The sequence below is a fragment of the Epinephelus lanceolatus genome, chromosome 12 (assembly GCF_041903045.1).
Source record: "Epinephelus lanceolatus isolate andai-2023 chromosome 12, ASM4190304v1, whole genome shotgun sequence".
NCBI classification, from domain to species: Eukaryota; Metazoa; Chordata; class Actinopteri; order Perciformes; family Serranidae; genus Epinephelus; species Epinephelus lanceolatus.
The window spans coordinates 22813230-22826838 of record NC_135745.1 but is presented as its reverse complement, the minus strand read 5'-3'; the positions used below and the strand labels follow the sequence as shown (position 1 = coordinate 22826838).

At 41.3% G+C, this 13609-nt stretch overlaps 1 protein-coding gene across 2 annotated transcripts in view; it reads right to left on the bottom strand.

Moving 5' to 3' along the window:
• Positions 1 to 4467: 4467 nt before the first annotated feature.
• The window catches only part of LOC117272462 (CTD small phosphatase-like protein), a 29814-nt gene continuing 20672 nt past the window's right edge, over positions 4468 to 13609 (bottom strand). For both annotated transcript variants that reach the window (XM_033651404.2, XM_078173114.1), the window contains 4 exons: positions 11612 to 11668; positions 10673 to 10765; positions 9895 to 10080; positions 4468 to 9439 (listed from right to left, as the gene is read on the bottom strand). In XM_033651404.2, coding sequence (XP_033507295.1) covers positions 9314 to 9439; positions 9895 to 10080; positions 10673 to 10765; positions 11612 to 11668 — 462 coding nt within the window. In that variant the 3' untranslated portion in view covers positions 4468 to 9313. The remainder of the gene's footprint in view (positions 9440 to 9894; positions 10081 to 10672; positions 10766 to 11611; positions 11669 to 13609) is intronic.

Here is a 13609-nt window from a genome sequence, read left to right as displayed (position 1 = left end):
TTGGTCTTATCACATTTAACCATTATTGTCTTTGATTTTGTTGACCAGCAGTGGCAGCTATTATGTGATAAACTTTAAGTTTTGAGCCATGACTCCTTCTATTTTGGCTCCCAATAACACAACAAGACGACATGTGAGGACTCCGATGTAGCCTACAGCCCTGTGGTGGAGAGTCGTGTTTTGCCTCCAGCTAACAAACTGACATCTTTGTGATGTCGGCTCCAAAAAGGGTCTATGGAGAAGATCCCGACAGAGATAGACCTTTTTGTTAAAGACTGAGATCCTCTATATTTAAGCAGAAACATCCCTGAAATTGCTATCTCCAAATGCACCAGACTCCGTTTAAATAAACAGTAATTTTAGCGTGTATAGAGTCAGCATGTTTTCACATCTAACTCTCAGAGCTGGTGATTGTTGGAACAAAGACGGCTTTTGTGAGTTATTCTATGTTGTTGTCGACTCTGAATCGTGTGTTTTACAATGATAAAATGACTGTTTATGTAAACGCAGTCTGGTGGGTTTGGTGGTAATGATTTGGGGGCTGTTTCTAGTTGAACAAAAAGGATCCTACTCTTTAACAAGAAAGTCTATCTCTGTAGGGATCCTTTCCATAATGTTGTCAGACACTTATAACAACAATCTGAGCCTGGCAAAAACAAACACTTTTAGTGGATGTAAATGGGCGTTACATTGCAGCCCGTTTCACTAAATACTGGACCAACTTCAAAAATGGTTGTTCCCATTCATCACTTAGACACAAAAACATGAGAAATAAGGTCCAGATTTAAAAATACCAAAGTTATCTTTTAAGTAGCTAAAAGTTAGTTGATCTAACTGCCATTTTTTGGAAGCGACTGATAACTAACACAATCTGCCGGCTCATTTAGGCCAAGTAAAACACTTTACCATTAGTCTGTTGACAGAAGACAAGCAACATTCCTCCATAAAAATGTGCTTTATTGTGACATGGCTGTAAGGAAATTAAAGGCAAAATGAAATTATATTTTACAGTGAACTAACAGAACACAGTGACATTCGCTCTCATGACTTTTGTGATGATCTTTGGCCTTAAGTCATGAACCATATCATCGACTGAATTTAAGAAAACCTAAAAAAAAGTCATGACAAAATAGTTTCAATGAAGCTTTTTATTATAGACAGAAAGAAAACTGATGCTCAGGAGGACAACACGCTGCCGACACTCAAAGTAAACCAACACGAACCGACAAGTGGTTAAAAAAAAAAAAAAAAAAAAAGTGAACAACCTCACCAAAAAAAAGAGAAAGAAAAAAAGAGCAGTGACTCAAGTGTTGTTGAACTTTGGTGTTAAATCAATACAAAATGATCAATGTGTAATTATGAGTGAGGTGATACACAAACTGTTAGGAAGCACACACACACACACACACACACACGCACACACGCACGCACGACCCCTGATCAGAAAGACGAGACCTGACTGAGAATTCTTACCAAAAGGCAAGAGAGGGACGTTACAGATCTGAAAGGACGTGGAGAACGAAAGCTGGATACAATAGGCAATACCCTAACTTCTCAAACCAAATACTGACAAAAGGTAGGTAGAAAAATATCACAATGATACAAACGACATTTTCAGAGAAAGGTAATCATTGAGAGGTTAAGAAGAGTCGACCAAATGATTCTTATAAAAAAGGACATTGCACTGAAACCATCATCAGGAGCTGAACGCTCACCGCCAACACAAATGCTCATGCAAAAGAAATCGGAGCAGCAGTAAAAAAAAATATATATATATATTGGAAATTATGAAGTAGTGTAGGTCTTTTTAATAAAACACCATGACCCATAAACCAAGCAACAGAGCAAATAGTGGAGCGTACAATCCCTTGATGGCACCACCACAGCCTCACCATATATGCTCTAGTTCAGTGATTCCCAACCAGGGGTAGTTGTACCCTGTAGGGGGTACATCTGCGGTTACCAGGGGGTACACGCATAGATGTATAGAGAAGCCGATATAGCTTTGGAAGCGGGGCCCTATTCGTTCCTATGAAAACTGCTCAGTGGCGCGAGAAGCCAAAAACTTGTGGGGTATAAAACTACCCAGATCTTCCGCAACACTGGGCTGATACAGCAAGTGCTCTAGAGAGGTTAGCAAGCTGAGCGGCTAACTTGAGATTAGCACTCCGCCAACTTGCAATAAGATAAAATAATTTAATCATCTCTTCTAGACTCTCCAAATGTTATCAGACCAAACGGATCAAATCCAGATAGTGAAACAAGTCGAGTTGTTGACGTTAAAAAATAAAAATCTATCTACTACAGACGTCTTTCACAATCGGAGTCATTGGGAAAAAGTGTTTTTGGGCCCAGTGACATCATGTGACGCAACCAGAAGTCATAATACTATTTGGCCCATAGCTTTTAGTGACAGATTGATATCAGACACCAAGATAGCTGCTATTCATTCCAATGGAGTTGTTCACCTGGTGTAAACGCCAAAAAGTTGACAAGCATGCAGGTTTACTTCTGCGGTATGTGGCCCACTGAATATGCACAATAATGTATAGTTCCCACTCAGCTCACTGACCTTACATTGTAAACGGATTTTTAAATCACTTTGTTTTGCAAAAATATAACCACCATGGATCAAAAATTTATAATGGAAAGATAAACAATTGTCCTTGTTCAAAGTTTGGGGTGTCCTGTCAACAGTTTTAAGACATCTCTTTTATAATGATGGTCTGGGGCACCCGATGGTTTAGTGGGCACAGCAGCCGTCTCATATACAAAGGCAATGTCCTTGCTGCAGGGACCTCAGGTTCGATCTCAGCCTACAGCCCTTTGCTGGAAGTCATCTCCTATCTCTAAACCCTTTCATGCTGAAACTATTCTATCCAATAAAGCTAAGCAGCCAAAAAATGATCTGCGATGTAATGGTGGTCTGTGGGGAAAATGCTTTTTGGGTCGCAGGTTATTGTTTTTTTGTCGCTGCAATACCGCAAATGGCCACTGGGAGAAATTGGCTGCAAGGCTGAGCGGCTTTTATTGGGGCCTAGTTTGCCCTCTACGAAGATTGGCTTCAAAGCCTGCCGCACTTCCTGGGGGCCTGGGTACATGAAAATATAGTGATGCAGCTCAACTAATTTAAAAAGATTTAAATAATTTGATAAGAAAATTTAAAAATACATATACCCATATATTGAGTCTGCTGAAACTTGAAAACAACATTCTACAAATGAGAGTAAGAAAAAAGTATGTAGCGAGCAGAGAACTCTACAACAGTTTAAAGTGACGTGTAAATGCTTAAAAGTAGCTAAAAATAATAAACAGTTCAACTAGTTAGCTTAATAAAAGTAGGTGGAACCAAGTCGTAGTTTTGTAAGTCGCATGTCAAGACAAGTCTGAAGTCCTAAACAACAGTATTAATATATTCACAAAAATAAAAAATGCTTTTTTAAAATTTGTATTTATTTGTTAACTATTTTGTTGGAACCCGTCCATAATTTGTGAACCACACACTTTACATACTGCAATTAATTTTTTGTGGATGACTACATAGTTTTTCTCCGCAAACGACTTTATCTTGGGTATAATTTTTTCCAACTGTCTCTCAGTAACACAACTTTTGCTCTTCATGGTTCTCTCTTGCAACTCATCTGGATTCTGTCAGATTCGTTCAAACAAATTGGATCTGTGGAATTAAGAATCAACACTCTGGAAATGAAAAGAGCTGGTCTTCACTGAGTTCGGAAATAAAGGGAAATTAATTGTTTCATCGCACACTTTTAATTATCTTTGAGCTTGAGGGAAGGTGTTGAGTATGTTTAAGTCAAAAGGCTCGATTCTAAGAGAAGTCGCAAGTCATTGGTGTTAAATAACCTGTTTGCATTACCACTTCTGGCAGTACTGCGTCAAACCACGCTGCGCCAACTTGTCTCTCCATTACCAGTTAGCACGGACCAAGCCAAGCCAGAGATGGACCTTCTCCGGATTAGGGCCAAAAGCCGGCCGGCCTGCCTCAAAGTGGGTAGCTGTGACTTCTCGCAGACCTCAGCCAATCCCTGACAACCTGCATTCTATCCCTCAAAGTGTTGCTGGACTCTACTCATATCTGTCTGTGCAGGAGACCAGAGAGAAAGGCGTTTTTCAAAGTCAGCTCTCAGTATTTTCGTAGCTTTTTACTGGATGTCTGTGGTTCGGAGTTTAGTTTCCCTCCTATGTCCTGTTCTTACTTTATATATCTGCTTTATTTTACTGACATATACTGCTGTATAGGAGTCGTGTTAAGTTACAGCTGATGAAAACCCAACATTTCCTTATTTTGCAGCTTCACAATAAAAGCTTTTACATAACAAAATAATACGGGACTTTTACTGTGCAGAATCTATCAGACATGAAATGTATTTATCACCAAATCAGGGGAACTTTGTTAGCAGCTTTTCTTCAATAAAAACAAGTCTACTAATAGCGCAGGGAGGAAGAGTAAAATCGGAATCAACCACAGTGAGATGTTGATGAAGAGCTGCAGACAACAGGCCCTTACTGCACCTCTGCAAACAGCTCACCTCCAACAGGTAAACTTTTCTCTGCTGTAAAATGTCATCAGTCATGACAAGCTGTCATCAGTTAAAGACACATCTTCAACAGGTATCCCTGCAGTAACTGAGATGTAAATCACTGCTGCACTGGCCTGACTTGCCGAGTCAAACCAAACCAAGCCAAGCCAGCATGAGTATGGAAAAGGAGTGCCAGTCCAAGTCGAGCTGCGAGTCTTATTTGATTTAATTTTAGTCTAAAGTCATTGAATTTGTGACTCAAGTCCACACCTCTGGCTAAAAGTAATGGTTACAAAGCTAAACATTCAGCACTTGACCAAACTAATCCAAATACTGACAGGTGAAAAAATACTGTATCAATAATGTAAAGAAACTATATGAAAAAATATTGTGAATTGATTTGGGGGGTTAAAGAAAAGGTTGGGAACCACTGGTCTAGTACATACATGCACCTTCCTCACGCTCCATAAGAAAATACTAATGAGACGATGCTAAAACGTGTGGATGTAATGTTGGAATTAATGAAGAAACATTGCTTTGTGCCTCCACAGGCAGTAAGGCATCAATGCCATGGTGAGGTTCTTCACAGTCCTTTTGCAGTGCCCCAGTAGTGTTCCATTTAGAGCTGGCCCCTAACATCTGGAGGCTGTCTGGATGAGCCAGGACTGAGCACCCATCTGTAGGTTTGGAAGGCGTCCTCCTTTTCGTCCACAACACAAGCTGTTAACTATGGCAATGTAGTTCACTGTACAGGGTTGTTTGGCTGTTGCTGCGGAAATAGACCGAGCAACATTCAAGTTGTTTCAGTATTTTTCATTTTGAAAAGAAAAAAAAAAAAAAAAAAAAGAAAATCTAAAAAGACTAAGACTAAATTATATGTGTATGTCCGGTTTTTGGATCAAATCATATGGAAAAAAAAATGTTTGAAGGTTCATATGAACACGAAAAGTCACTGTGAGAACCAGGCCTGCCTTAACAAGTGCTCTAGACACCCAAACCAAACACTCCCCGCAAAAAAGGTTATTGCCATGGTAGCTCAAGTTGCAGCATTCGGTTTGCGTGGCTCCTCTCAAACGTAGGCACTGAGGTGAAGAGCAGTTAAAATAAATCTGGGAAGATAAATACCACACAACGTCTCCACTGGTTTTACACCAGCGCTGGACCAAACCAGGAGAAAGTGGTGTGATTTTAACTCTGTCCAGACTCGATCCGACACTATCCTATATTCCCTAAAGACACTAACCTCATGAAAAAACATAAAAACATGGCACTCGACCCATTTGCTGTAAGATCCCAGCCTGTTTGAAACAACAAAAGGTATACCTTTGCAACTGTGTACAATTATGGAGAAAGATCATCTTATAAGGCTGCGTTCACACCAAATCACTCCTCCCATTCATTTCAGTGAGGGTAGTGTGTCTAAGCAGCAGCGGTGGGGCGGCAGCGGAGCGGCTGGAAAAGAAAAAACACAGCGGCCTGTGGCAAAAAGTTGAAGCAGATTCTGTTTTTGGAGAAACGCAACCAAATGTCAAGCTCCTGTGGGCAATCGTACAACAGGAAATCAGACTGGAGAGATGTCCGCAGTTCACTGGAACAAGTTAAGTCTTTCTATAGTTAATAATTATAGTGAATAAAAGAACGTCGCAACATGAATCACAATTGTTAAAAAAAAGCTGCAGTGAAATCAGGCATTTCCGGTCGCAACGATCCTAAAAGCAGCACGAAATCCTGGAAGGACTGAGTAATGATAACCACATGGAGTTCAATTGATCTTTTAAGCCAGCATGAAAAAATGAGCAAAGACAAATACCCAGTCAATGACATGAGGAGATTCTCTCCATCCTCCACAAGTGATGTTTGAGTGACATTCCCACTAGGGGCAGGGGAAAAAATCAATACAGCATTGGGTTGCGATATTTTGCATGGCAATATTGTGTCGATACACGGACGCCAAGCATCTTTTTTTAAAGTATTAATCATTAATATTGCAAATACAAATCGATCTTTTCGTGGCCGACTACAATTGATTCATTTTGCAGCAAAAAAGAAGAAGATTGAAGTGAGATGGACAGACTAAAAACTTTATCGTGTTAGATAATTTCGATAAATTTTTCCTCTATGGATAGTTTCAGTTGAAAAATGGTAATAAATCGCAATCTATCACAATATCACAAAACATTTAAAATCACAGTAATATCGTATTGTTACTTAAGTATCGTGATAATGTCATATCATGGAGCCTCTGGTGATTCCCACCCCCGTCTCCCACATCGCCACACAACCCTGCTGCTCATCGCTGGAGTTGGTGTGAATGCAGCCCAACACCTCTTCCTAACATACAGCGGGCGAGCGAGGAACTCTGACAGGGAGAGCGCGACAAAGTTTCAGGTATACTACAGGTGACATCAACATTCAGGGAGCCAAAGTAATGGCTTGCTGTTGCTCTGAGTTTGGAGATGCACTAGGGACGTAATTTTTCTTTTGACAGTCCATCAACAGACACCCATTAACTGGTATTTAACTAATTAATTTTGCAGTAAACAACGCAAAATATCATGAAATATAAGAGACCTTTCTTTTTAGTCTGGCATTCCAATGACTCTGTGAGCTTCAGTGCTGCATTTCAAAGTGCTATCCATGCAGAGGTGGTGACATTTTAATGTTTTGCCTTTGATTTTATTTCCTGTTGGCTTTGCTGACGGACAGCCTGCTGGCAATGTTAACATGCTAAGACATAGCACCCACTGCCCACCCTCTGATCTCCACTGGTAAGCTAGCCCGGGCTGCTCTGCACTGTGCGCCACCCAGGTCAGGTGTGAGCTAGGTTAGCTAGCAGCACTGCTCATTTGCAACTACCACTGGAAAGCCATCCCGGTGATGGATGACATGACTGAGACACGTTAAGCCACTCTCCAGTCTCCCCCAAAGTTGTCCCGGTGAGAATGTCACTTCATTTTGAGCCACAGAATCCTTTTAGCATTGTTAACTAGCAAAACCAGGAGTGTTGACACTGCTAACGGTGCTAACAGAGCTAACAGTGATGCCAAAGGGGTTTTGCAGCTTAAAATTGAACCGATTACTCACTGAATCGACCTAGGGAACACCATACGGTGGGCTCAATGTTTCCACAAAAATACTATTAGTTCGGGATGGTGTTACTAGCAGTAAACGAGTGGTGCAGCTAGCTAACGTTAGTTCCCGCCCAACCCGGGCGGTGCAGAGCGGCTAGCTAACCAGTGGAGACTGAAGGGTGGGCAGCGAGAACTACGTTTCTGCATGCTGATGCAGCTCGATGGCTGTTTAGCCTATCGACCGACATGCGTAACCGGTCAAGAATATTCTCGGCGGTTAACAGATTAATTGCTGACATCCCTAAAGTGCGCAAATCTGGGCGAGTATTACTTGAACCAAGCAACACGTCGCTTGGCCTGTATGCTGACGCACTGAGCAAATTAGTACTTCTTCATGGCTAACCACTACAACAGTTTGATGTTCACTCATTTGCATCGCGTCCAGTTAAGAAGAGGTGTAAGGGTGAAGCTGCACCACTCATGTGTGCCCAAAAAAAAAAAAAAAAAGATAAAAAAGAACAAGAAAGCAGGTGGGCTAACAGCTAGCCACATGATAAGCACAACATGACAAACAAGGACCTCATAACATTAAAAACATACAACTATTTGTCAAAAGAATAAAACCTATAACGCTATACTTACAACTAAAGGTTTAATGGTTATAGCTGAACCCCTGTTAAAGATATGAAGCCTGTTAAAAAATAATTTTCTTATTTGGCAAATAATAATAAAATGAGATAAAGGGGGCGAAGACAGAAAATAAAATGGCACAATTTATCTGAGCTTTCAGATCAAACTATCAGAGAACTACTGTACTTGCAAATGGGGCGTAAAGTTCACAACTGCAAACGTACTCCTTCGCCTAAAACAAAGTAAACTATTTCTACGTATAATGAAAGCAGAAAGAAACAAAGTCACATCTATATAATGGCACAAGCATACCAGGAGAGAAGAAAAAAAAAGAAGAAAAAAAAAAGAATACTATGGAGACATTTACCCAGCGTTTGATAATCAAAAAAAGTAAAACTTTTATATCAAGATACTTCTGTGTCCACTTTAAAGCATATTGTGTGTGAAAAGACTGAAGTACTCTGGAAATATGCCATGTACAAAATATCTTCCCATATAAACAACATTCACACAAGGCACTTCATTCAGTAAGAAAAGAGAATCACAGTCCTTTCTACCACCAGAAACTGCCTGCATAGCAACAATACGAGGACAAAATCATTTCAGACTTTTGTGTGGTACCACAAAAGAAATTTCGGACAAAACCTTTTTTTTGGTTTTAAAATAAGCACTTCACCGAATAGTAAAACTTTGTTGGTTTGAAAATAAAGACCAGAGTTCACTCCTCTTAGCATTTTGTCCCCAGTATTATTAACTTAGGACACTCTGAACGCTTTCTGGTGTGGTTTGTGTGAAACACAGTGCTCCTGGGATATTTAGTGTTTTATTTTTTTTGTTTGTTTTAAATTTTCTGATGGCACTCAGAAGGCAGCCGTTCACCAGGAGATGAGAGCGGAGACGGGGTTAACATGACGGTTTCCACAGTGAGACTCCAAGGCGTCCCCTTGGGGCAGAGACAAGAGGGGCGCGTGTGGGAGGATCTGCCTGAGTCTGAGAGATGTGGCTGTAGGAGGGGGCAGAGATCGACAGAGAGGAGGATGGAGAGCACAGGCGGCCCTGTGGTGTGTCCTGCTACCTGCCTCTCAGATTCTGCAGGACTCCGTAAACCTCTTCTTCTTTGCTGAGTCCCTCAAAGAAAGGCAGCAGGTCCAGGAGCTCTGTGTCATTCATATCGTCAAACCAGGATTGGACAGGGACCTTCAGAGACGGGAAAACAACCTGTAGTTAGCGTTTATTTTAACACCAGCTACCGACAAGATTAACACCGTACTCAAACACAAAGAGAGAAACCCAAAACAGTATTTTTTTTTTTTTTTTTTTTTTAAAAAGTGACTGAATCTCAGAGCAACTTGATCTACCTTACTATGAAACATTAAAGGGAACGTTCAGATTTTTTGAAGTGGGGCTATACGAGGTATTTATCCATAGTGTATTACCCACGGTAGACAGCATGCCTCCAGTTTGGAGAAGCAGGCTGGGGTACTGACACAAAGGCTAAGCAATGTACTGCTGGGGACAAAGGCAGCAACAAATTATACTTTAGCCACCTATAAAAATCAATATCAGTTAAGTGTACGCTACATGTAGGATGTTTTGTTGCCAATTTAACTTGCTTTCTGACAGCTCAGACAATCAGTGCTTTAGGAACTCACAGCATTTTCTGGGTGGAAAATATAAGAGGCGGGTGAATTGTCAACAATGATGACGTTGCTGAGTTCTCGTCCCAGCCGGCTGAGGTCTTTGACATAGTTCCCTCTGTGAAAAACGCAGGACTCTCTAAAGAGTCGCGCTCGAAATACGCCCCACTGGTCCAGCAGGTCTGCCACGGGGTCTGCATACTGTTCAAGTCAAACAAACACACAAACAACATGTCAGACTGCTACAAAAACAAATATCACACTGGATTTCACAGCTATATATCTTTGGAAAATGCACATAATAAATCAAACATTACAGCACATTACAGTCGTGTAAACACATTAAGATGCAAATCCTTCTGGTCACATGCCTCAACTAAAGCGCTAACAAAACAACTTGCAAATGCTACACTTTAATTACAAAAGAAACAAAGGCTGTAACAGCTGTGTTTACCTGACAGGAAAAAAAGCCTCAGGAAAAACTACACTATGACACAACAAGCACTACTGACACCTAGCTTTAAACACAGCACGAGGAACATCCAATCACTACTGAAACATCAGGCCCTTAATACAGTTATTGCTCTGTCTCATTCATAAAACTTACCCATGCATTATTGGCTAAGATGGAAAAGACGCAGATGGAGAGCGAAGCAGAGGAAGTGTGAAAATTTAGACAGCGAGAGCAGATGAAAAATACCAGAACAAGGAAATAGAAAATGTTGTTCCATGGTCACTAACTTAGAACTGAAACACACATGAGCGCAGAAAATGTCTCCAGGTCTGAACACACCTTGGCAAGACTGGCTGTAAAGAGCACACATTCAAACAGCTCTCCCATCTTTTGAAGAAACTCGTCCACGTGGGGTCGTTTCAGCACATATACCTGCAAGCCACAACACAGGGTTTAGGCAGAGTAGGAGAAAAACAACATTCAGGATGTAACATGAATGTCAGACACATGAACGACTAAAAGTCTAGAACGCCTTCACAGTATTAAGACAGTATGATGTGGGGCTGCGCATCTCGCATCTCAGCTTGTGCGATGTCAAATAAGGCACATTAACTCAAACGGAACATATTACAACTTTTATTGCTGCTTGACACAAAAGTAAAAACCCACACGGTTCTTATTTTCCAAGCCCTCCCCCTTAAAAATAACTGCCATTTTCTAACATTAACTTCATCTATCAAGATTCGGGGTACAGTGTGACATTCACACTCGGCTGCAAACTGCCCCAGTGCATGCTGGAGGTCACGGTGTAATGAAGCCAACAGAACCACATCATCTGTAAAAATTAGAGATGCAATTTTGAGGACCCCAAACCGGACCCCTTCCTCCTCCCGGCTGCGCTTTGAAATCCTTTCCATGAAAATCACAAACAGGATCGGTGACAAGGGATGTTGTGGTAGTGTTTGCTTCAGAAAAAATCCTGCTTATTTTTTGCATTATCAAAAAACTCCAGCTTGGTGACCAACATCTCTATAAGGCATCATTGTCACTCACAGTTTAGGTGCCCTCCTCCTCCACTCTTTGCTCAGCGGTTGCCACCCAGTGCAAGTAATCATGAATAGGCCAACCAGGATACACACAGCCTATCCTGGATTACTTGAACTGGATCACAGCCATTCTCTCCAGGATCTTCACACAGGAACAAAGTGTAACTCGTGCTTCTAACAAACAAAAGGAAACGTCACAAAAAAGTGTCTTTTTGTGGTGTGTGTACAATACCTGATGAACGGTACCATCGATCTCCACTGGAACAATAAAATCTGCATTGCTGATGGGCTGTGAGAGGAAACACAACAGCATTATCAGTCATCCAAACTGTTGGTGCAGTACCACAAGTGATCAGCAGAGGTCCTGCAAGGAACGCTAAAACTCTGCAATTCACAGACTGTCAAAATCTCTGGAAGGAAGAAGAAAATTATCAGTCTCTTTTTTGCCAAGACAAATCCTCCTTGTTGCCCCCCCTCCTTCTGCAAACTCACTAATGATCTAACTTGACAGGCAACGAGGTGGTCGCCCTCAGACTGGCTCTGGACAGTGAGTACGAAGAGGGATAAACAGGAAGAGGAGCAGAATGAGGTCTACACACATCATGTTCTGGACTGTCACAAAAACAGCCACTGCAGGATATTACTACTGCACTTTAGACAACTTTCTACATGTGACAATGCTTGTTCAAGCTTAAAGGGACAGTTTGGATTTTTTGAAGTGGGGTTGTATGAGGTACTTAACCATAGTCAGTGTATTACCTACAGATTTACATACATTTAGATACATTTACACAGAGATCACGCTGTAGGGCCGCTGCAAAGTTCCTTCTGTCCTGCATTTCTACACAGAAGTAAACAATGCTGGCATCATGCTGCTTCAGTGCGACAGCACACTGGCATTACACACACCAAAGAGGCGTGACATTTACTACTACAGCATCAACCTCTAGTGTGACATAACAAACGTCTCAGCAGCACTTTCTAAAGAACAATAGCATAACATGACGATTACAATCATTTAGTGTCCCTGTTATATGGCAACTGATCTCGTCTTCTGCTTGGAGGGTGCTGCTCCCACCCTCTGGAACTCACTCCATAAAGACATCAGAGACTCCCCCTCACTCTCCGCCTTCAAAAGAACCCTCAAAACACACCTTTTCAAAACTGCCTATGACCTCTAATTTCAGTGTATTTCGCCCTTTTTGGACTATGTCCCTCTCTACACCCCTATGGATTGTCATCTTCTTTTTGATTAATGTTGTTGCTCTCTCGAAAGTGTCTTTGAGTATTCTGAAAAGCGCTATATAAATCCAGTGTATTATTATTATTATTGCAGGAGCTCCCGGACCTCACTGTTTTCCCAAATTGCAGACATTTTCAGCTGCTTTTCTTCTTCTTTGGGTTAGCCGCTAACAGCTATCCGCTACTTTTAAAATCTCCCACCTTGGGGCGCACACATAGCACATTGTCAAAACATCACACTTGTCCTGTCAATGATCTTGTCCTGCCAGCTGTCCCTTGTACACAAACAGCATTTTGGTGCTGTATTTTAGACAGCTTGGAAATCATTATCAGTTCAAGTGTACGACATGTTTAAATATTTTCAACGCTTTACCTTTACCTTACCTGATATTGATTTTTTTAATGTGGCTAAAATATGTTTAGCTGCTGCCCCCATCCACAGCAGTTTACTGTTTAGCGTCCGTGATGGTACTCCAATCTGCTTCTCAAACTGGGGGCGTGCCAGCTGACATCTACTGTAGGTAATAAGCTCATTATAAAAAAGTACCTCAAACAACCCCACTCCAAAAAATCCTTTAAAGAGTAAATTGTGGCTAGTTGTAACTGCAGCTGGTTGTCAACACCAGCCAGGCTTCACACTTTCCTATAACCACCCTGCTTTTATTTATTTAAATGCACAGTCAGGACTGTAATATTGCCCCTGATCATCCTCCACCACCTGCTCCTCTCCTCACTTTGTTTACTCAGTGTTTTAATGGACTCAACACAGCTTTGACTTCCTGCAGGTTATTGCCTGACAAAGATAACGTCAGATACAGAACATGTATTACTCTCATTGCAAGGCACACATACAGCATGGAGCTCAAGTTAAACACACTCATGTTTTCAGGGTAGTAAAAGGTCTGATTTTTTTTCTATTGGTGATTTGCTTTTTTTAAGCAAAGACTTCGATGGTCAGCCACCTGGTGACTGTACCTTTGTTACACAG